General features: G+C 43.8%; 2 protein-coding genes across 6 annotated transcripts in view; one reads left to right on the top strand and one right to left on the bottom strand.

Annotated features, from left to right (window-relative positions):
• The window catches only part of LOC134577144 (tyrosine-protein kinase STYK1-like), a 44,931-nt gene extending 42,447 nt beyond the window's left edge, over nucleotides 1–2,484 (top strand). For all 5 annotated transcript variants that reach the window (XM_063435813.1, XM_063435809.1, XM_063435812.1 and 2 more), the window contains exons 9-10: nucleotides 117–213; nucleotides 1,253–2,484. In XM_063435813.1, the coding sequence (XP_063291883.1) occupies nucleotides 117–213; nucleotides 1,253–1,472 (317 nt within the window). In that variant the 3' untranslated portion in view covers nucleotides 1,473–2,484. The remainder of the gene's footprint in view (nucleotides 1–116; nucleotides 214–1,252) is intronic.
• A 2,997-nt stretch (nucleotides 2,485–5,481) lies between these two features.
• TMEM269 (transmembrane protein 269) lies at nucleotides 5,482–24,135 on the bottom strand. Its single transcript, XM_063436673.1, has 7 exons — nucleotides 22,590–24,135; nucleotides 11,748–11,811; nucleotides 10,872–11,019; nucleotides 10,211–10,308; nucleotides 9,132–9,275; nucleotides 8,609–8,809; nucleotides 5,482–6,357 (listed from the first exon to the last, which is right to left on the bottom strand). Exons 2-7 carry the CDS (start codon nucleotides 11,770–11,772, stop codon nucleotides 6,248–6,250), a joined length of 726 nt encoding a protein of 241 aa, XP_063292743.1. The 5' UTR covers nucleotides 11,773–11,811; nucleotides 22,590–24,135; the 3' UTR covers nucleotides 5,482–6,247.
• Between the last annotated feature and the right edge of the window lie 1,482 nt (nucleotides 24,136–25,617).

Below are 25,617 nucleotides of genomic sequence, written 5' to 3'. Positions count from 1 at the left end.
AAGGATATAGTTTGGTGCTGGTAGTTCTTGTTATGGGAGATATCCTCATAGAAATATAAAAAACAGATAATAATATAGTGTCTATTCTTTTAGAATGTTTGCTTTTTTCCCTCCAGGTTCTCCTCCGTATCCAAACCTGGAAATCTCTCAGGTGCTTCCCAGCCTTCAGAAGATGCAGTGGATGGAGAAACCTGCGCGATGCACGGACCGGCTGTAAGTATTGGTAGAGTCTGGCTTTCTGTAGGTTAACCAACTGAAACACTCAAACACCTCTATACCTACAGCAGCTTGGGTTTCCCATGGTGGTGCTTTAAATATATACATAGTTAGAATCTTTAATGTCGTGATAATATCCAGTCTGGGAGCAGCATTAACAACACCCAGAATTAACTCCTAGCAGTGTATCTCTCCACGAGACCACGAGAGGGCGCCAAAGAGCAGTACATATACCCAGCTAAAGAAGAATAAACAGATTACTCCAGCCTCCATGAACAGTTTGCTCTCAGCAGTCGTCATAGAGAAAGCAATTTGTATTTGCAGCATTTCTGCTTGAAATGCTGCACATATTACGGCGTCTGCACTTTTGTGCCAGGGGCTAGTTGCACCCCCGGCAACCGTGGCTTTGCAGTCTGGAACGTTGGGCTTTTCTTATGTTTATTAGTTGCAAAAATAATGCACACGCTGGCGACAGATGGAATTATTTTCTACTCTTGCAGACAGTGCTGTGAGCGTACGCCCCTTCCTTCCCTCCTGCAATTCCTCCCAGCCGCCCTACATTTTCTACATAACAACTTTTATTTATTTTAAAGCCCACTCACATTCCCTTCCTCTCCTACTCCCCCCAGCCCCACCGAACTTCTTGCTCTCATGGAGGAGGTAATTGGCCCCTGGCAAGTACAGTGAGGCAGCGCCAGGGCACTCCTGGCACCATAACCACTGCAGTGCACTGTAGTAGTTATGGTGTTTGGCGTGTTCCTTTAACTGCTGTCTTTAGAATGCTTTGGGAACACAGCAGCTCACACTGGAGGCAAGGCAATGAATCAGAATCAAAGCTAATATATGTAAATGAAAGGGCTGTGTTAAGTACTTTATCAATGTCTTTCCTGCCATGTTACTGACCATAACTTGTGAAGAATATGGGAGTCATGGTAATTGTGTGGTGTGTTTCATGGTGATGTATTAAGATGAATAAATTCTGCGTCCATGGGGAATATGTACGCTCTCATAACGGTTCTCCTGCTTTCACTTCCAGCTACGAAGTCATGTTGAGATGCTGGGCATGGGAAGCATCTCAGAGACCTTGTTTCATGGAACTGATGAAACAGCTACAAAACCTTGTGGGCAAGGCAGATGACCACACACGTCTGTCAGCCTTGGACACCATTAGTCAAAGTGACTACACGCGCCTGAGTGGGATTTCTGTATGTCCCGGTACGTTAACCTGTGTGCAGGGAGCTGGACATGGACCTTAAAGATGTTAGCCAAAGTTGGCAAGAAGATACATGTAAACTGGTTTCCACATTTTGTTGGCTTCAGAAACTAAACGGACACTCTGTGCATGTGAATAGGACAAACTGACACTGGCTTTCTTTCCTAAACCCTCTAAGGGGGGCGAGCAGCTAATGGGTGGCATTAGAATTCGTTTGTAGAATAATCGGAGTCTGTTCGGAAGTCCAGAATTTGGAATTAGATTGTCAGCTTTTCCACTTCTTTAGTTAAAAGAGAACAATAAAGAAAATATAACGATATTTATTATAAAGTTGTAGTGTTCATAGCCTTTTAGTTTAAAATATATCAGAGGTTTAGCCCACCCCCATTCTTAGCCAGCGAGGCCAGTGACCCAAAGAGATATGTTCTCTGTAGAAAACTCCAGAAAACCAAAGTCAATACATAGTGAGCAAAACAGGACTTAAAAAGGCCAAAATATAGTTACAAAATTAAATTAGCATAAAAAGATATAACAATAAAACCAAACACTCCCCTACGCAAGTGATGAGCATAATACACAAAAATATGCTTATAAAGGGCTATAGCATACACTACCAAACTTAAATTTTTCTTTATAATTCCCTATTTAAAGTGAGACATTAAGCCTGGAGATTGTATCATCCATTATAACATAGTAAAAACAATTAACTGATCAGCTCTCCGTGTTGTCTGAGTGTGAGAAGAAAAACAAAAGACACCTATAATATATATTAACTTTATTCAAAGACGTTAATACTCAAATATGGTTAATAAATCACAGTCACATCGGCTACATTGTTCTTTGAATAGAGCTAAGAATGGTCACTGTATCCTGGGCCAGTGCCGGTGATCTCGCCCAATAAATGTACAATTGCAGACACATAGCGTTTCGATGAATGTTTCAGCTTGGATCTCACAGGGTAGTCATTAATTCAGGCCATCTCTAGTCCAGGAATGTTTGTACACAGTTCTAGTAATCATGAAAACATTTCATATGTAAATCTTGCTCACAAGGTACGGATCATGTTGTGTATTGTTTTTTTTTAAACTGGGCACCTTCTTCTTGCTTACAAATGGTATCTAGACGAAGATGAGCACCAGGGCCGCCATCAGGGGGTCACAGGCCCGGCGGCCTTGGGGGGCCCGGACTGCTCTGGCAGTCCTGGGCCCCACTTTCCCTCTCTGCACACATAGATAGCGAATATCGCTATCTCTGTGTGCAGCCGCGGGCCCCCGGCTCCCTGTTACCGCAGAGGGGGCCAAGGCAGCACACTGCTTCTCTTCTCCTCTCTGCTAATAACTCTCGTGAGACCCGGTTGCCATGGCAACGCTCCGCGGGTCTCGCAAGAGTTATTGGAACAGAGGAGAGAAGAGAAGCAGTGTGCTGCCTGGCCCCATTTGCAATAACAGGGAGCCAGGGGCCCCCCACCGGTCCCCCAGGGATGGAATCTCTACAAAGGTAAGCAGGGAGGGGGAAGAAACAATTTTAATACACTGACACAACACACACTACATACACTAACACAACACACACTACATACACTAACACAACACACACACTACATACACTAACTCAACACACACACACTGCATACACTGACACAACACACACACACTGCATACACTGACACAGCACACACACACTGCATACACTGACAACACACACACACTGCATACACTGACACAACACACACACTAAGTACACTGACACAACACACACACTACATACACTGACACAACACACACACTACATACACTGACACAACACACTGCATACACTGACACAACACACACACACTGCATACACTGACACAACACACACACACTGCATACACTGACACAACACACACGCACTGCATACACTGGCACAACACACACACACTACATACACTGACACAACAAAACACACACTCTGCATACACTGACACAACACACACTACATACACTAACACCACACACACAAACACACTAATACACTTACTCAACACACACACTGCATACACTGACACAACACACACAAACACACTAATACACTTACTCAACACACACACTGCATACACTGACACAACACACACACTGCATACACTGACACAACACACACACACTACATACACTGACACAACACAACACACACTGCATACACTAACACAACACACACTCTGCATACACTAACACAACACACACTGCATACACTGACACAACACACTCTGCATACACTGACACAACACACACTACATACACTAACACAACACACACAAACACACTAATACACTTACTCAACACACACACTGCATACACTGACACAACACACACACTGCATACACTGACACAACACACACACACTACATACACTGACACAACACAACACACACTGCATACACTGACACAACACACTCTGCATACACTGACACAACACACTCTGCATACACTGACACAACACACTCTGCATACACTGACACATCACACACTGCATACACTGACACAACACACACTGCATACACTAATACAACACACACTGCACACACTAACACAACACACACTCTGCATACACTGACACAACACACACTGCATACACGAACACAACACACACTCTGCATACACTAATACAACACACACTGCATACACTAACACAACACACTGCATACACTAACACTGCATACACTAACACAATACACACACTGCATTCACTAACACAATACACACACTGCATTCACTAACACAACATGCACTCTGCATACACTAATACAACATGCACTCTGCATACTCTACACACTAACACACTCACTGCATACACTATACTGACACCCACTCTGCATTCACTACACTAACACACACTCTGCATCCGCTACACACTAACACACTCTCTGCATTCACTACACATTAACACTCTGCATTCACTACACTAACACACACTGCATCCGCTACACAGTAACACACTCTCTGCATTCACTACACTAACACACTCTCTGCATTCACTACACATTAACACACACTCTGCATTCACTACAAATTTACACACACACACTACATTCATTACACTGACACACTCTGCATTCACTACACCCGAACACACACTCTGCATTTATTACACACTAACACACACTCTGCATTCACTATACTGACACACACTGTGCATTCACTACACTAACATACACTCTGCATGAACTGTACACACAGCATCCACTACACAAACATCCTTTATTCACAGTACACACACTACATCCACCACAAATTGAAACTACTATTCACTACACTAACACACACTCTGCATCCGCTACACACTAACACACCCTCTGCATTCACTACACATTAACACACTGCATTCACTACACTAACAAACACTCTGCATTCGCTACACACTAACACACTCTCTGCATTCACTACACATTAACACACACTCTGCATTCACTACACATTTACACACACTCTGCATTCACTACACATTTACACACACTCTGCATTCACTGCACTAACACACACACTACATTCATTACACTGACACACTCTGCATTCACTACACACTAACACACACTCTGCATTCATTACACACTAACACACACTCTGCATTCACTAAACTATGCACACACTCTGGATTCACTGTACTGACACACACTCTGCATTCATTGTACACACAGCATCCACTACACAAACCTCCTGTATTCACAGTGCACACACTACATCCACCACAAATTGAAACACTCTGCATTCACTATACACAGACACTGCATCTAATACACACACTACATCCACTACAGACACTGCATCCACTAAACACATTTCATTTAGTTCATACAAACACTACATCCACTACACAAACACACACTACATCACTGTACACACACTCTGCGTTCACTATACACACTGCATCCGCTACACAAACACACACTCTGCATTCACTGCACAAACAATATCTAATACACACAAACACTACATCCATTACACACATTCTAATTCACTTCCACTATACACACCACATTCAGTCCCGCATCATTGTCAGCGGACTAGGTAGGGCGTAGGAGGGGGGGGGGGGGCAGACCTTGTGCTTTGTCAGGGCCCCCAAAATTTCTGATGGCAGCCCTGATGAGCACAATCTATCATTATATATTGAAACCACTCATCACTTGATGTTTTCATATTTTGATCATAAAAATAATTCAGCAACTTCTGGTTATATATGTGAGCAGTTAAATAGTAAATACTGCTAATCTGATGGCATTTCTATGTAGCCCACATCATCACACAAAGATGCTCAATTCAGGACAGGTGTGTCATCACGGTGATTCTAACCCAAGTGATATTTCAAGAGAACTTTAATTTTTCAAAGGAGAGGAGTGGATTTAGAGCTTTCCTCTTCCACCTACTGTTTTCAAAGGAGAATAATGAACTCGGACCTATCTTCTGCCACTCACAATGTTGCAAGATGGAGTTTGATCTCAGAGCTAACCTCCCCCACTTAGTTCCTCTATTAACCAATAAATTAATTAGTCAGAGGTTTCTCCTACAACCCAAAGTGTTACAAGGTGGAGACTTAAATCAGAGATGCCTTCTGCAAACAGGTTCTTGAAGAGTGTTTTTCATTGAGGAGTGTGAAGCTGGAGATGTCATCTGCTACCTCTTTAGTTTCCCAAAGAAGAGACTGAACTTGGAACTTTGGAGGTGCCATGTCCTCTACTAACAGAAAGCTTCCTGTAGAGTAGACTGATCTCATTGCTGGGCATCCGCACCCAGAGCATCGCAAGTAGGAAATGGACCTAAATACTCCTCACTATGAAACGTAACATTAGACCTTAAGGTTCCATAATGTATCTGCAAACAGGACGTAGGAAATGGACCAGGCAAGGTGGTATAAGCAGGCCAGCGGGGAGAAGGCGCAGAACATAATCAGTATGCCTGAAACAGAAAACATATGAAATCTTATAAATCAAATTTCTCAGATAATGGAGAAATTGTAAATGTAATATAAGGGACAGAGCAATAGGCCGACATAATGTAAATATTCAATGATATGAAACTGGCCCTGAACACTTTGTTTTTAATTATGACCATTTTTTATTATCAAAAACGATTAACAGTGATAATATATTTACTTATTTTTTTATTTTTTTTAAAGGGACACTGTAGTCACCAAAACAACTTCAGAGGCGTGATCTATAAACCGCTTCATTAAAGCTAAGGTTGTTTTGGTGACTATAGTGTCCCTTTAAGAGTGAAACCTTAAAAATGTAGAAATTAATTTGTTATCCTATTTCTAAGGGAAAGTATATTTTGCGGACACCAGCCATCAATTAATAAGCACAGCAGATGTCAATGACAGTTCGTTGCACGTGTACTAGGAACTTTATGAAAGTGCTCATAGCATTAAACACTTCGAAGGATCTTAAATGGCACGGTCATGTTGGTGTGTAAGGTCTGCCAGGAGCCGCAAGGAGAAGAATGGGAACGCCGCTGCAATTTTTCATTTTTAAACAAAAATGTGTAAAACATACACAGGTGGGAGGTTTGTTTTAACAGCACATTTTTTGTTTTAATCATTTTGGAGATAATGCAATAAAATGGTCAAAATAAAACCCACAGATCCCTGCCCAATGGAGGTTTATGGGATATGTACATCACTGGTTCCAAATTCCATTAACTTTCTTTAGTTTAAAAAGTTACTGCATTGGATTTTATTTTTCTAGATAAGGCTGCGCATTCAGGTCAGAGCTCTGTGTGGCAACCTGTACAAATCACTTAGGACTTGCATAACACGCACATGTGCCACCTGAAACAGGTAGGGGGGGCTCATGTTTCTCCTGTAAAATCACAGAGATTTTGCCTTTGCAATGTTGGTCAATTATTATTATTATTATCGTCAATTATATAGCACCAACATATTCCATAGTGCATTACAATGTTATAAGATGGGGAGATTTAATAATAAATGAGACAATTATAAAAACTTACAGGTACCATAGGTTGAAGAGGACCCTGCTCAAACGAAATAGCTGCAGGTATAATTCAATAATTAACATGCAGAAACAGGGAACTCATTTACACATGACATATAGAGGACCCATGGGAGTCCCTTTAATAATAGTGTAATAGTCTATTCTGATAATTTACAATCGATGAAAATATAGAACTATATAATTTTTAAATGACTATTAAAGGGACACTCCAGGCACCCAGACCACTTCTGCCCATTGGAGTGGTCTGGGTGCCAACTCCCACTATCGTTAAACTGCAATATTTACCTTGCAGGGTTAAAGGACCACTTTAGGCATTCAGACCACTTCAGCTTAATGAAGTGGTCTGGGTGCCAGGTCCACCTAGGATTAACCCTTTCTGCTGTAAACATAGTTTCAGAGAAACTGCTATGTTTACTTTAGGGTTAATCCAGCCTCTAGTGGCTGTCTCATTGACAGCCGCTAAGGGCGCTTCCGCGCTTCTCACTGTGATTTTCACAGTGAGAAGACGCTAGCATCCATAGGAAAGCATTGAGAATGCTTTCCTATGAGACTGGCTGAATGCGCGCGCGGCTCTTGCCGCGCATGCACATTCAGCCGATGAGTCTCCAGCACCGAGGGAACCCGGCGCTGGAGAAAGACCCCTTCCTCTCCATCCAGCCCAGCGGAAGTGGGACCCTGAGTGTTGGGGCGCCCTCAGGGCGCTAAAGTGCCAGGAAAACGAGTATGTTTTCGTGGCACTATAGTGGTCCTTTAAGTCCTCCTCTAGTGTCTGTCTATCAGACAGCCACTAGAGGGACTTCTGTGTTCATAGAACACGAAAAGTGTGTTATACGACGCTGGACGTCCTCACGCTATGTGAGGACCTCCAGCGTCACCGAAATCCCCATAAGAAAGCATTGAAAGCATTATTCAATGCTTTCCTATGGGGAGGGCTGCCGCGCATGCGCATTAGGTCTCCCCTGCCGCCGGCCACGCATGCGCACTAGGTCTCCCCTGCTGGCTGATGTCGGCGGGGGAGGAGCATAGGCGCTGGATACAGGTAAGTCACTGAAGGGATTTTAACCCCTTCAGCAACTTGGGATGGGGGGTGGGAGGGGACCTGCAGTGCCAGGAAAACGGTTTGTTTTCCTGGCACTGGAGAGTCCTTTTAATACACTGATTAAATAAGCGTCAGCCTAACTACTGATTCTCACCTCCTATGAAGACCATCTTTTTCCACAATTGAGACTCCAGGATCTTGTCGTGGGGATAGAAACCTTGGTCAACCATAAAGAGGATCATTATGACAGAGACTACACGCAAGACAACTAAATGACTTCCGGTCAGCAGAGACGTGCACGCCAAGATGGCGGACGCGTAGGTACAAGGAAGTCCTCGGTAAATGAAGGGAATTTCTACAATATAGAAAATAAGATAGAATTTGTCAGCATCATGTAGAACGGATCTCTAATATTATTATTATTTATAAAGCGCCAACAAAGTCTGCAGCGCTGTACAATATAGCCCAAAATGCCCTTCTGTGTCTGGTCTACGAGGGGTGTATTACCCAGAGCTGCAGGAAAGGTGGTGTCCTGGCTCTTTAACACCCTGTGCAAGCTCTCATTATTGCATGGAGTTTTTGGGGGGCCGGCTGGAAGTTTTTTTTTTTATTTCTGTGTAAATTGCTGACATTATTTATATTTTCTTTTATTATTTAAAAAAGTATAATTTTTTTACCACTTGTAAAGAAGCAGAGACGCACGAATACAGCCAGAGCGTAAACAATGACCAGGAATCCGTCTACGATGCTGTGTGTGTGCAGCAGCAACGCAGTCGCCACCCCGAACGATGTGAAGTCTGCAAAGTCATCTAGTTTCGCACCTGCAAACAAAATGAAAATAACACTATGTCCAGGCCATTCTCTGATAAAAATAGCAAAAAATATTACCATTGATTTCACAGCAAATATCCAAAGATTTAGTTACAATAATCTACATCCTCCACTTTTGTTTTAAGGGACACTACTCTATATAAATGCAAAGTAATTCAGACGAGAGTAGTTTCGCTGCATAAAAATCTAAATCCGATTCATTTTATTTATATTTTAATGCGCTTTAGTTTGTTACTTGTGTTTCCTTCGTCTCTCCTGGAAACTACAGCTAGATCTCAAGTATTGGATGTTGCCGAGGTCTCCAGGATTTGAGGGTTCCTTAGTAAACATATCAACATCTAGACATTTAAATGTACGCCTAAAATACATACAAACAAAGCTGGCTTGGACAATTGTTCAGTTCGTCTTTAGTAAAATTTGAAATTTCATTAGAATTTCCCAACAATTCCTACTTGTGAGTCTGGGCTGGAGTACGGTAATTGAAATGACTTCATTAGGAAAATAAAAGGGAGAAAGTCAAATGAATTAAATATGTTTCGCTAAAACTATTTTATAACAATGTTTCAGTATGAAATGAATGAGACTCTGTGCTAATTATTCATACTAACAGCAATGCTGGGACCTGCTCATTTAAAAGATTAGTACACTTTACGGATTCTTGTGACACTTCCTGCTTTAACACTTGGTGTGCCAGAGGATACCCTAGGCCAGGCATAGGCAACCTTCGGCACAACATCTGGAGTGCCAAAGGTTGCCTATCCCTGCCCTAGGCACTGAAAGAGTTACTGCAGGTCACAGTATTTACAACAAGGAGATCCACTAAACTGAATTCCAAATTAAAGGTCAATATGGCTGGAGTGGAAAGTCAGTTTGGCTACTCTGGCCATAAATGTAAAATTCACTTTGATCGGTGGAAGTTACGTACCCAAAGCAGAACACGCGTTGAATTGCCTTGCGACAGCTCCATCTGCCAAATCCAGCATGAAACCTACCAGAAGCAGCCAGCATGCCCATTGGCCAAACCTTGCGGGGAGAAATAAAGTGTCGTGACCAAAGCAGCCTATCATCGCCGGGGTAAAACCGCCCATGTGGGGAGCCTTATTCTATGAAATGCGTCAGAACAAAGACTTTCCTATCACAAACACACACACACACGAAGTGACCGACCACAAGGCATTACACCGGTAAGATGTCGGATATTTTACCAAACCTGACAAAACATCCTATGTAAAAATGGACGTTTTCATTAAAGATTTGCTCAATCGCAGAAAATAAGCAATGAATGTGAACCATAACGAGATTGAAAAATAGTTCCAAATGAAAAGGAATGAAACACAAAATGAAGATGAATAAACAAATAAAGAGGGCAAATGAAAAAAAAACATTAAAAATGGAAGAAATATATTACACATATTTGTCAAATTGTAAAGCGATTCCAAATCGGCTATTTTCCAGATCAGTTTTGCCGTTTCTGATTTAGTAACCCGTCAGTTGAGTGTGTACATTTTAGACCTTTGACCCTCGTGCCTTTGAGCAATGCGTGAGAGAGGGGCCTCAGCAGACATTAGGGTATTCACAATACTTACCCATTCAGCGTACACAGTATGGATGTAAGCCCCATGAGAAGGTTGGACAGTGACAGAAAATTGGCAGCATTTTTCCTGACAAATTCTACAGTCTGGCAATGAGAAAGTCGCCAGCTTTGGATCAGTCTCCTGGTGTAGTGTGCAAGCTCTGAAGCCCAAGAGGAGAGACCAAGAGTTAATACATAGAGATATAGGTACTGCCATAAACATTCAAACGTGTCATTCCTTGCCCGAGTCTGACCATTTACCTGGTGCAAGTATTTAGGGCTCAGCAAGTAAAATTCTGATTTGTTTTGATTCCCTAACAGTTTTTTTGCACTGTGTGTCCTAAAAAACTGATCCAGTGCTTACCTCTTGATGTCACTGGAGGTTAGGTGCATCTCCTAATCCCACAGCATTTTACAAACCCGCACAGTACACTTAGCATTCACTGTTCCCTTTAGGACACAATTATAATTTGTTAGTTAATTGTCTAGTAATTGCTTTTTTTTTGTTGTGGATATATTATTATAACGTTATCATATCTTCTCTAAGGACTTTTTTTTTTGTTTTTTTTACTGTCTACAACATTTTCTAACCTTTCTTTACGTTTCAAATCTTCCATTCCCCTTATTAATTTTGTAGTCTACCTTTCTTCAGTCCACAATGTAATTAATTTTAAGTGGTGTCCAAAATGACATTGTATTTCTCTCCCTTCTGGCATTCGAAGTCTAAATACAACCAAGAAGGTGCGTGTTCTATTGGTTTCCATGGCGATTGCATTTTGCCCCAGACTTTTTTTTGTTTTAATGCCCCTTTGTATTGTAGTCTGACTTGTTTCATGGTATAAATTGGCCCCAGTATATACGTTGCAGGGGGGATATTCGGTGTACTTACCAGATGAAGCCAGCTGCATTAACATATTCGTCTGTTACTGGCACAGGGTGTCTGTTAACGATGACTGTTAAAAAGAAATTGGGAAATCTTAGAATATTCGAACCTCATGACAAGGTCAAAGTACCGTGCCGGCTTGCTTAATCAGAGAGGATTATTTTACAAAACGTATCAGGAATTTAAAGATGTTAGGTCAAAATAGGCAAATTTCTAAAATTGTCAGCAAATGTTTCATTTTAAGCTGATTTCTAAAATCTGTAATTCCGTTTGAAACCATGATAGGTCACACGTTAGTGAAAAAGCCGATGTGAGGTTTTCCAACTCGTCTACTTTATACAAAATTAGCAGTTTCTAGAATTTAATAAACACAACCTGTGAAATGTCTCACACTGGGTTATTTACTAAAAGGAGAACTGTTGGGAATTGAGATTGTATTCACTATAGATCTGTCTGCCTCCTCCTTCCTTGCACCCCTCTAGCCAATAAAGGGCTAAAAAAAACATTTATTTACTTACCTGATCCCAGCGCTGATGTCCTTAGGCGCTGGGTCGGCGCTCCGCCTCATGCGACGGGGGACCTACTGCGCATGTGCCGCAATTCTATTAAGCCTCCCCATAGGAAAGCATTGAAACAATGGCAGGGACACTGCACCAGAATACTTCAATGAGCTGAAGTGGTCTGGGTGCTTATAGTGTCCCTTTAAGGCCAATTTAGATGAAATGGAAAATGTCTCCAAGTTACCAAGTTGCTTCCAGTTCGGCTATTCTGCTCTAAAATGTGAAATTCTTTAGAACTCACTTTGAATTCCTAAACCGTTCTCAGTTTAGTCTGTAACTGGTAACTCTGCCAAATTCACATTAGTTGGCTGAACTGACATGTTTTCAGAATATAATACAAAGAACAACCGAAAAAAAAATAGCATTCCTGATCTAATACAAAGAAAAACGACAATCTTCTTCTTAACCAAATATTGATTTATTTCACATCTAAATACTGGTAAGGACCTAAATAGGGGATACATCACCCCTACTACTTAACATGTCATGCCCCCATTCACAGATCTCAGATCCTCCTCCCCCACCTTGTCAAATCTGTATTCAGGCAACACAACCATCACAACTTACTGTATCATTACAAGTCATATTATTACAGCTCATTGTATTATTACAGCTTATTGTATTATTACAGCTCATTGCTCTATTACAGCTCAGTGTATTATCACAGTTTATAGTATTATTACAGCCCATTATATGATTACAGCTTATTGTATTATTGCAACTCATTGTATTATTACAGCTTATTGTATTATTACAGCTCATTGTATTATTACAGCCCATCGGATTATTACAGTTTATTGTATTATTACAGCACGTTGGATTATTACAACTCATTGTATTATTACATCTTATAGTGTTATTACAGCTCATTGTATTATTACAGCCCATCGGATTATTACAGTTTATTGTATTATTACAGTCCATCGGATTATTACAGCTTATTGGATTTTTACAGCTCATTGTATTATTACATCTTATAGTGTTATTACAGCTCATTGTATTATTACAACTCATTGTATTATTACATCTTATAGTGTTATTACAACTCATTGTATTATTACATCTTATTGTATTATTACAGCTCATTGTATTATTGCATCTTATAGTGTTATTACAGCTCATTGTATTATTACAGCCCATCGGATTATTACAGTTTATTGTATTATTACAGCTCATTGTATTATTACAGCCCATCGGATTATTACAGCTTATTGTATTACAGTATTATTTCAGCTTATTGTAAAGGTTGATTGTTAATAGTATGTGGGTTCCATAAATTGTTTTAAAAAATGACCGTGCTCTTCCTGTCTCCCAGAGCCCATCTATTCACAGCCAGATTAACAACAAAGAATCCACACTTTCACATTCTCAATGTCGATTTGAACAAACATGGGCACCAATGATAGGCCGAGGGCAATGGTTAAACTCTGTTCCCAACACTCCCAGCCAATCACTGCTGTTGAGATTGGATGAAATTAATATTTATAATACACATTAAAGGGTACATTAAACATAATCAATGAGGTCGAGGAGGGGTCTTTTTTTATCAAACTGTTCCTAACCAGATCTGTCTAAAATCAAATCCTTTTAGACTGGCAATGGTGGAGTTTCACAACAAGATGGAGCTCTCTAATAGCGTGTCAGTGAATCATATAAAGTGACCTTACATGTGGCATGATGAGTGATTAGAATAATGCGTGATATATAAAGCAGGTCTATAAAAATCCCTTTATTATAATAATACCATAACACACTACCAGCTACGTACGGTGTGATCCCAGAAATTGCAGGTTTAAAGAGGAACTGGGACTATTACTGTGCAGGCAGTTCCTCTTTCCCATGCTTTGGTAAAAGCTGTAAAAATGTATAAATACCACTTATATTGGGCAGTGGCGGCTCTAGACCTGGGGAGGCCAAACATGAGGCCCCCACTAACACCATTAGTGAAAACAAAACAGCGGTTGCCTTGTGTGTGTATAAGAAGCTGTAGATATATTGAAGGGCGAGCTTGCAGCGTTGGATCCAGAGAGCGAGTCTCTGTATTCATCGGTCAGAGGCTTGCATTGTCGCGGCTCACTGTGCCGCTGCATTGTGAGCTCTCTGACTGTACTTATGGCATGAATTTCAATAAACAAATTTAAATCTGCAAATATGCCAATTGTTTATACATGATTGCGAGGTATGGTTGAATAGTCTGGCAGTTGTGTATGCATACGTTTTGGTGTGAAGGGGTTATTGGAAACAGACATTTTTATTTTGGTTGGGCTTTTTAAAAAAAACTGTCACAATGCGTATTTATCTGGCTGTGTGTATTTCTGAGTGTGTCTTGCATTGTCTACCTGTGTGTGTGCCTGAGAGTGTGTGTCTGACAGTGAGTATCCTTGTATCTGTATGTATGTTTCTCTGAGCATGTGTATGTTTGTGTACTGCCTGTGGCCTTTGGGCACTGAGTTTTTGACAAAGCTATGTTTAATGATGGTGTGTATAATGATTGCCTTCAGGGGGTGACAGGGAGAGTAAAGGGGTAACTGTGGCAGGGTGAGTGTTACGGCGTGAGTGTGACACAATGAGGGAGTGTGAGTGTGACATGGTTTGAAGAGAGAATGTTACAGGGTGAGTGTTACGGCGTGAGTGTGACACAATGAGAGAGGGTGAGTGTGACATGGTTTGAAGAGAGAGTGTTACAGGGTGAGAGGAGGTATGTATGACGGGATTAAGGGATTAATGTGATAGGGTGAATGTAGCATGCTTGGGTCGTGAGTATCACAGGGTTGGGGTGAATGTGGCATGGTTGGAAAAGTGAGTGTTACAGGGCAAGGGGGGATGAATGTGACACAATTAAGGGGGGTTTATTGAGAGGGCAAATGTGACAGGATTAGAGGCGTTATTGTGACAGGTTGAGTGTGGAAGGGTTGGGGGACTGTGACAGGTTTAGTGGTGTTAATGTGACGTTGGCGGGGTGACAGCACGAGGGGAGGTGGGCGTGACAGGATTGGAGGGGTTTATTTGACAGGGTGACTGTGACAGGGTGAATGTCCCTGGGTAGAGTGTGAAAGGGCTGGGAAGTGATTGTGACAGTGCGAGAAAAGGTGAGTGTGACAGGATTAGGGGGATTAATGTTATAGGATAAGTGCTGCATGATTGGATGGGGTGAGTGTGACTGGCTGTGGTAGCAGTGTCTGTGGGGTGTTAGTTTGTGTTAGGGGTAACAGAGTGTATGGAGGAGGGTGCCATAATGTGGAGGGGGTTACAATGTGTATGGAGGGGGATGCCAGAGTGTAGAGGGGTGACCGTGTGTATGGAGGGAGGTGCCAGAGTGCAGAGAAGAGTGACAGGGTGTATGGAGGCGGGTTCCAGCGTGTATAGAGGGGGTACCAGAGTGCAGAGAGTGGTGCCCGTGTGTGTGGAGAGTGGTGCCAGTGTGTTTGGAGGGGGGTGACAGTATGTATGGAGGGGGATGCCAGAGTGTGGAGGGGTCACAGTGTGTAAGGAGGGGGGTGCCAGTGTGTGCGAAGAGTGGTCACAGTGTGTTTGGAGGGGGTGACGGAGTGTGTGACACATAGGCGTGCGCACGGGGTGTGCCGGGTGTGCCTGGGCACACCCTAATCCCCGCGGCACGCCTATGTATTGAGACCGGCAGGGGAGATCTCAGGATCTCCCCTGTCGGCTCATGCAGAGCCGGCGCTATCCGAGCGCCGGCTCTGCTCTCAGCCTCCCCTCACTGACCCACAAGCAGTGAGGGAGGCAGGAGAGGACCCGGGGAGCTCTTGCCAGCAGCTCCGCCGGGTTCCTCTCGCGAGATCTGAGCGTTGCCGTGGAAACGCTCGGATCTCGCGAGAGTGAACTCTAGCCCCGCAGGCATTACATTTCAAGTCCAAGTGTATGCACGTGACTTTACTAAAGGGATTACCGTTACTCACTTATCAAGCTACACTGTATTCTGTTTAGTTTACAATCTACACTAAACATTGTTGCTATAGGTAATTTTGTTCACTCGAACTATCAACTATAGCCTTTATCCCTTCTAACCCCAAGAGTGATCATATATCCTGTGATTATATCGCAGTTTAGCGGATTTACCCCTTCTTTCACTACTTTTTGTAAATATACTGAGATGATACATTAAATGTAGTTGTTCTACCGAGGATAGTATGGCTATGCATAGTATGAGCGGTGATTTGTAGATTACTGTGGCTGACGCCCGGAATAAAAGTGAGGGGGACATCGAAACTTTGATATTTACATAGGTGGGGTTGTTAACCAGGTATTTTGACACACAGCATGTATTCAGATTCTATATATCACCATTTGGGTAGAGAATCTCGGTGTGTCTGATTGTGTGAGGTGGTGTGTATGTCTCCGTGTCAGGGCCTGAACCTCCCATGTTGTGTTTGGGTTGCTGGCTTCGTTGCAGGGCAAGGTAAGGCTCCTGCTGCATTGGGCACTATCTTGCCCCCGTCTGGGCTGCCCAGTGCGTAATGTGTGTGTAAATACCATGTTGATATGATCACCTGAGGGCGTGGTGGGAGTACGGGGGGTTATGTTCCACTTGGTCTGTCAGTCGGTGTAAGAGTAGGTTGTTCATGTGGGGGCTACCCTTTGTGTTACGCTGAGTGTGTAAAAGAAAAATTAAACGGAAGGAAAAAGAAAAAATAGTCAATACACTGTAAGTCCTCAAAAACTTAGAGGCAGTCCTGCCTTTTTGTTCAGCTCTGTGAGGCTAAGCAAGATAGACTTTAGTCCCAGTGTCCATCTGGTGTCGGCTGCTGCAGTTCCAAAGGGTAAGTGGAGGCAGTGATAAAATATATTAAAAAAAAGAAAAAAAAAGTCCACAACAATATGTACACATTGAGGATGGAGTAGTCTGCGGCTATGGTAACGGGACGGTATTATAATAATTGGGAAGGACGGCGTATCTCTGCAAGCTGTCTGAGGTGTTTCAGGTGGTATTTGGTGTATGGAGTTCCCTCCTTAGTTCCCGTGGGATAAATGGAGGGGCATTAGCTGGGTTCCAGGTGTGAGTGGTAGCAGTTGACACACCGTTAGCCATAGAGTCCCCTGGGAGCCCCAGCGCTGGCAGTAGCCCTTTTGCTCCTTGTATGTCGTGGACTGGGTGTGTGGCGTCTCCATGTTGTACCTGCAGTGTGCGGGGAGATCTCCATCTATAGGGGATGTTGTTCGCTCGTAGGAGGGCCATGAAGGGCTGGAGAGAGCGGCGCCATGCAAGTGTGTTCCCCGATAGGTCAGCGTAGAAGGAGAGCGCCATGCTCTCGAAGGAATATGGAGAGTGGTTGCGTACCGCGTTGAGGACTGCTGTTTTGTGCTCCTCTGGAACCGGACGATCAGGTCTCGAGGTGCCCCGGCCGGGGCCTTAGTCGATTTGGGTAAGCAAAGCATCCCCTCAATCTCCACAGCTTTCGCTTGCTTGGGCGGTAGGAGCGCTTGGAGCAATCTGCGTACCAGGTGAGGTAGCTCTGCCTCCGTTGTAACTTCAGGGATCCCCCTGACCTTGAGATTTAGGCTTCTCCTGTGGTCCTCTGCCGCCGAGAGCCTCAGCTCCGTTTTTGCCTGTTGCTGCGTTAGCTCACATACTGTTTGTTGCAGCTGCGATATTTGCATCTTGTTTTGGTTAGTGTCCTGTTCCAATGTGGCCATTTGGCCTGTCAGGCCTCTCAGGTCTTGTCGTATTTGGGCCACGTCGGCCTGTAGCGTACGTTGTAGGCCCGCGAGCAGGTCTTTCAGGACCGCCGTTGTGACTGGGGCCGAGTCTGGTGGTGCAGGTGGTGGCTTGGGGGCCGGTATTGGTAGTACCTGTTCCTCCGCTGCCCCATCCGAGAAGTCATCCGACATGTCGGAGGTGAAGTCCGCAAAGGCGGCCATCTTGGCTTCTCCCGCTCTTTGGGCCTGGCGCCAGAGGTCCCCTATGTTTTTGCTTATGCTGGGCTTGTCAGGCTTAGATTTCTTGGTCTTTCGACCCATTGTGTCTTTACCCTCCTGATGCTCCGTTTTGGGCTTGTGTCTGAGGGTTGTTCAGCTCGTTTTCAGCATTTTAGTGACTTGTTAGTGCCGAGCTGTTCCGACATGCGGCCATTCAGTTCGGCTGCTTGGCTCCGCCTCCTTAGTTTCTATTTTTATGACAGTTTTGCCTTTTTTCTTCCCCTAAGGGGGCTCAATAAAATGATTTTTTAGTTCCATTTAGGCTCCTAAGACTAGCAAATTACTGCTCTATACGAGGGGAGCCGTTGTATTCAGGGTATAGAGACTGTATTTGGGAGCACTGTTACAGTTTAACCCATTTCAGCCTCTTCTCTATTTATTACTCCTTTGGGTTATGCCCTAATGCCCTTTAACATATACGTTCCTGGTGATTGACCTTTTAGGTCATTTACTTCGACTGTACTATTTTTTATGTGTGTGTGTGTGTATATATATATATATATATATATATATATATATATAATGCAATATGCTGCGCACGCCTATGGTGTGACAGAGTGTGAGAGGTAAATTGACATCAGTGTGAGAGGGTAGGTGACAGTGTGAGAGGGAGGGTGACAGTGTGAGAGGGGGTGACATAGTGTGAGAGGGGGTGACAGAGTAAGGGGGGTGACATAATGTGAGAGGGGGATGACAGAGTAAGAGGGCGGGTGACATTAGTGGGAGAGGGGGGTTACATTAGTGTAAGAGGGGATTACATTAGTGAGAGGGGGTGACAGAATGAGAGGCGGTGACATAGTGTAGGGGAGGTAACAGAGTGAGAGGGAAGGTGACAGAGTGAGAGGGTGACAGGATGAGAGGAGGGTAACAGAGTGAAGGGGACGTGACAGAGTGAGGGGGCGTGACAGAGTGAGGGGGCGTGACAGAGTGAGGGGGTGACATAGTGTGAAAGGGGGGGAGACAGTGTGAGAGGGAGTGACAGGGGGATGACATACTGTGAGAGGGGGTGACAGGGTGAGAGTGGGGTGACAGGGGGGTGACATTGTGTGAGAGTGGGGTGATGGGGGGTGACATAGTGTGAGAGCGGGTGACATAGTGTCAGAGGAGGGTGACAGGGTGAGACGTGGGTGACATATTGTGAGAGGGGTGACAGGGTGAGGGGGGGCTGACATAGATTGAGAGGGGGTGAAAGGAGGAGGGGGTTGACATTTACCTGGTGGTCCAGAGGGCTCCCTCTGTCCCTGGGGTTCTGGTGGACTCCGGTCTGCAACTCTGCCGGGAACTGCAGACCACATGGCAAATGTCTTGGATCTACAGTCAAAGTGTTGCTGTGGTAACCAGCTGCAACGCTCTGATTGGCTGCAGATCATGAGAAACTTCAGTCTGCAGCTCACACCCAGCCGAGCTGCAGACAGAAGGCTGGTTCTCTCCCAGGGCATACCGAGCAGAGGGTCCTCTCGCACCTGGCAGCATTAAGGGCAAGCCACCGGGCCCCCTCCTGTGTCGGGCCCTCGGTCCTAGGCCGAGAACCTGTCAGTTCAGTCTGGCCCCTTTTGTGTATCTTACCCTCTCTTTTGAATGTCTTACCACTTTTAGTGTATCGTATCCTCTTTTGTCTTACACTCCCCTCTAGTATATCTAATCCTCCAATTTTTTTCCATTGCGTTTTTCTTACTTCCCTCCCATTTGTGTGTCTCTTTCTACCCCCCTTCCTACCAGCATAGTCAATACTAAAGAGGCCTAGTCGTGCTCTTAAAGACCTGAGGAACTTATCCAGGCCCCGGTTCAACAATACCCATCGGATGGCCCTAATTCCATGGGCATGCAGGCCCCGCTGCATACGCACCGGCATTAGTTCCACCACTGGTGTGTGTGTGTGTGTGTGCATGCATGTCTAAGGGCTGTAAGATTGTGTGTGTGTCAGTAGAGACTGTAGAGTGTGTTTGTATCTAGGGCTGCGGTGTGTGTATATTAGGAGCCGTAGAATGTATGATTATAGAAGCTGTAGTGTTTGGACAGCCGTACAGAGCAGAACTGGTCAAAAAGTAGATCCTCAGCTGCCGGGCAACTTCAGCGATGCTTTGCAAGCTGTGGATTTACCATTTACCCACCCATGCAGAGTTCTATTGTGTGCAATGTCTGTGAATGTAGGCATGTTTTAGTATGGAGTATAGTTGTGTAAATCCTTCGTTGTAGTGCTGGCATTTAAATGCAAAGGTGTCTAGTGTCAACATTTGAATGTGTGGTTATTTTATGTAGTCTTGGTGTGTTTGGGTGCTGGGGTGTGTTTTGGTGCAGTTTTGTGATTGAGTGCAGGGGTGTGTTTGTGTGCAGGGTTGTGTTTGTGTGTAGGGGTGTGTTTGTGTGTAGGGGTGTGTTTTGGTGCAGTGATGGTGTTTGATTGCAGGACAGCTTTTGTGCACAGTGTTGCTGATTGCATGCAGTTGTGTATTTACAAATAACTAAACACTGTCATGCACACATACAGGTGCACATTGCCATACTCAAAAACACACATACATTGACATACACAGATGCCCACAGACACACTCCAAGAGAACCACACAGAATGACACACATGCACAGATACACACACTGACACACATGTACAGATACACACACAGATCCACAAACACACACACACAAGCAGAAATACATACACTGACACACACACAGAAACACTCACCCTCTTTCTCCTGCGATGTTGCGGGGCACACTTCAACTGTCTCCCCCAGACCTCCAGTGTCTGACTCCAGAGGCCTGCTGTAGCCTGCTGCCCCTTCACTTGCACCCCAACATTTAATAAATATCAGGGATAAGATATCAGTAGATATTATATAGAGAGTGTTTAATAAATGTTAGGGATGAGATATCAGTAGATATTATATAGAGAGTGTTTAATAAATGTTAGGGATCAAATATCATGTAGAGGGCACTTAGAGTGTTACCCTTTAGGGTTAATTATTCACAGAATTCCACTTGGCATAGCCCAGATTTTTGCCTATCACTGGTTACCAAGCCACAAAGTATGAAGCAATTCTTAAAATAATCCAATCGTTTCATCAACAGCGTGATTCATAGACGCCACATGTCGTCAGATAATATTAAATCACCTGGAAGGGGGGGGAGCTATTTACTAATTTAACAAAGGTGGGATTGTTTTGTTTAAAATCAACGTTTAAAGGACCTCTAAAATGAAATGATAAATGTATCAGTGATGTTTATATGTGATCTATAGGGATAATTTGGAGATAAAATCAGATGTGATTGGAATAGCAAGGAGACATCAACAATGCTTGCAGCGTTCCAGTATAAATACAATTATTCCATTAGATATATTCACACCATTAACTTTCTCCTTCAAATCAGAATTCAGAGACTATAATTAGCTCAGTCAGGACCAGGTTTAAATCACTTGTTATATTTACAGTCCTGACATCTTGTTGGCTCCGAAGGGACTATAACAAAGGCTGGCTATTCATTTCTAAGTGGATATTTTTATTTACACCAATTAATAGTGAATTCTAATTAAATAAAAACTGGATTAGTAATAAAAATGTTAGTTTTTTTTAATTCATAGGAATTTACACTAAAATGGCAAATATAGGAAATTGCTAATTTGGGGACAACATAACAGAATTGGAATAATAACGAACTTCAGGAATGGTATTTTTCCACTTTACTTATCCACAGAATTCTAAATTGGGAAACACATTTAGATAAAAAAAAAAATGCTATTGTGGGAACCTTTCCAACCAGCTACAGTCACAGGTTGGCAAATTTCTCAACTCGTTTTACATATTTTTTATTACAAGTCATTGGTGAATGAGCCAACACATTTCGCAATCTTGACCTTTTAGTCTGATCTCAGTAAGGCGGAATTTAATAAACAATCCCCTTAGTTTAGTAATGAGCTCAACAGACATAAATCTGCTCGGTGCCAGGAGGGGGTCTAGTGCTCCCTGTATGAGAAAATAGTGAAATTTAATAATTAAAAATAAAATTTTAAATTTATAATATTTATTACAAGGCTGATTTTCCAGATACATTCTCACTTGGGGTAGGTATTACCTCTTCTTGGCTCTTCAGATCTTGGACTACAATTCCCATGAGTATCAGCCAGCCTTAAGGCTGCAGTTAGCATAGCAATGTGTTAGCACATTAAGAGTTTGCATTAACTTTATCCAACACTAATTCTAGTGGGAAATAATGGTCACTGGATGATTAAGGAATTTGAATTCTTTCATACAACTCATTTAATTATTATAAACACTTTCTGTCACTTAATAACACACCAACATATACCTCAGCGTGATACAAAAGGCGAAATTCCCCTGAAGAGAGTTCTTACCTATTGGCCCAGTAGAGCAGCCTGTGTGAGGTAACGGTGCGGCTGTTAAAGCTTCACCAGTCAATCAGCCCGAATATCAATCCAGCATCCCAAACAGGAAATACCTCTGTCATAGGAAGAGGGAGGGATGGGGAGCTTTGGGATTCAGGATGAGAGGCAGGGATGGGGAGCTCTGGGATTCAGGACGAGAGGCAGGGATGGGGAGCTCTGGGATTAAGGGTGAAAGTGATAGGTAACTCTGGGATTCAGGATGAGAGGCAGCGATATAGAGATCTGGGATTCAGGGTGAGAGTCAGGGATGGGGAGCTCTAGGACTCAGGGTGTGAGTCAGGGATTGGGAGCTCTGGGCTTTAGGGTGAGAAGTAAGGATGGGGAGCCCTGGGGTTAAATGAGTCAGGGATAGAAAGCTCTGGGATTCAGGGTGAGGGTAAGGGATGGGGAGCTCTGGAATTCAGGATGAGAGGCAGGGATGGGGAGCTCTGGGATTCAGGATAAGATTTAGGGATGGGGAGCTCTGGGATTCAGGATGAGAGTCAGAGATGGGGAGCTCTAGGATTCAGGATGAGAAGCAAGAATGGGATGAGAGGCAGGGATGGGGAGCTCTGGGAGTCAGGATAAGAGGCAGAGGTGGGGAGCTCTGGGAGTCAGGATAAGAGGCAGAGGTGGGGAGCTCTGGGATTCAGTGTGAGTATTGCCTGTCTGTCAGTGTTCTCCAGGTGAGTGCAGTCTGTCACTGTGCTCTAGGTGAGTGCTGTCTGGCTGTCAGTGTTCTCCAGGTGAGTGCTGTCTGGCTGTCAGTGTTCTCCAGGTGAGTGCTGTCTGTCTGTCAGGGTTCTCCAGGTGAGTGCTGGCTGTCAGTGTTCTCCAGGTAAGTGCTGTCTGTCAGTGTGCTCTAGGTGAGTGCTGTCTGGCTGTCAGGGTTCTCCAGGTGAGTGCTGGCTGTCAGTGTTCTCCAGGTGAGTGCTGGCTGTCAGTGTTCTCCAGGTGAGTGCTGTCTGTCTGTCAGTGTTCTCCAGGTGAGTGCTGTCTGTCTGTCAGTGTTCTCCAGGTAAGTGTGGCTGTCAGTGTGCTCTAGGTGAGTGCTGTCTGGCTGTCAGTGTTTTCCAGGTGAATGCTGGATGGCTGTCAGTGTTCTCCAGGTGAATGCTGTCTGTCTGTCAGTGTGTTCTCCAGGTGAATGCTGGATGGCTGTCAGGGTTCTTCAGGTGAATGCTGTCTGGCTGTCAGTGTTCTCCAGGTAAGTGCTGGCTGTCAGTGTTCTCCAGGTGAATGCTGGATGGCTGTCAGTGTTCTCCAGGTAAGTGCTGGCTGTCAGTGTTCTCCAGGTGAGTGCTGTGTAGCTGTCTAGCTGCCCTAGTCTTGCAGCCAGGGGGTATTATGCTGTGTCTGGGAATACCAGAACCTTCTCATGGCCTCTCTCAGCTCTCTGGTGCCCCCGCGCGGTTCATTTCACTAGGAAAATTCCATCCTGGCCAGTCATACCTCCTGCTCCCTGTGTGATTGATGGGGGTCCAGGAGCTGAGCCCCTCTTACCTGGACACATTGTAACCACCTATTCCAGCACTAACTCACTGTGATACAAACAGGACCAATCACCATGGAAACCACATTAAATATTCTATTCTACCGGATGGTTTAATTTGATTAACCCCTTAATGTCCAAGTTCAACACATTACTGGGAGTATTCTTGCTGTAGAGCTCTGTTATACACTCAGACACATTACTGGGAGTATTATTGCTGGGGAGCTCTGTTATACACTCAGACACATTACTGGGAGTATTATTGCTGTGGAGCTCTGTTATACACTCAGACACATTACTGGGAGTATTATTGCCATGGTGCTGTGTTATACACTCAGACACATTACTGGGAGTATTATTGCTGTGGAGCTCTGTTATACACTCAGACACATTACTGGGAGTATTATTGCTGTGCAGCTCTGTTATACACTCAGACAAATTACTGGGAGTATTATTGCTGTGGAGCTCTGTTATACACGCGGACACATTACTGGGAGTATTATTGCTGTGGAGCTCTGTTATACACTCGGACACAATACTGGGAGTATTATTGCTGTGGAGCTCTGTTATACACTCAGACACATTACTGGGGGTATTATTGGTGTGGAGCTCTGTTATACACGCAGACACATTACTGGGAGTATTATTGCTGTGGAGCTCAGTTATACACTCAGACACATTACTGGGAGTATTATTACTGTGGAGCTCTATTATACACTCAGACACATTACTGGGAGTATTATTGCTGTGGAGCTCTGTTATACACTCAGACACATTACTGGGAGTATTATTGCCGTGGAGCTCTGTTATACACTCAGCCACATTACTGGGAGTATTATTGCTGTGGAGCTCTGTTATACACTCAGGCACATTACTGGGAGTATTATTGCTGTGGAGCTCTGTTATACACTCAGGCACATTACTGGGAGTATTATTGCTGTGGAGCTCGGTTATACACTCAGGCGCATTACTGGGAGTATTATTGCCATGGTGCTGTGTTATACACTCAGACAAATTACTGGGAGTATTATTGCTGTGGAGCTCTGTTATACACCCAGACACATTACTGGGAGTATTATTGCTGTGGAGCTCTGTTATACACTCGGACACATTACTGGGAGTATTATTTCTGTGGAGCTCTGTTATACACTCAGACACATTACTGGGAGTATCATTGCTGTGGAGCTCTGTTATACACTCAGACACATTACTGGGAGTATTATTGCTGTGGAGCTCTGTTATACACTCAGACACATTACTGGGAGTATTATTGCTGTGGAGCTCTGTTATACACGCGGACACATTACTGGGAGTATTATTGCTGTGGAGCTCTGTTATACACGCGGACACATTACTGGGAGTATTATTGCTGTGGAGCTCTGTTATACACTAAGACACATTACTGGGAGTATTATTGCTGTGGAGCTCTGTTATACACGCGGACACATTACTGGGAGTATTATTGCTGTGGAGCTCTGTTATACACGCGGACACATTACTGGGAGT

The sequence above is a fragment of the Pelobates fuscus genome, chromosome 11, assembly GCF_036172605.1.
Source record: "Pelobates fuscus isolate aPelFus1 chromosome 11, aPelFus1.pri, whole genome shotgun sequence".
Classification (NCBI taxonomy): domain Eukaryota; kingdom Metazoa; phylum Chordata; class Amphibia; order Anura; family Pelobatidae; genus Pelobates; species Pelobates fuscus.
This window is presented reverse-complemented; position numbering and strand designations above follow the sequence as displayed.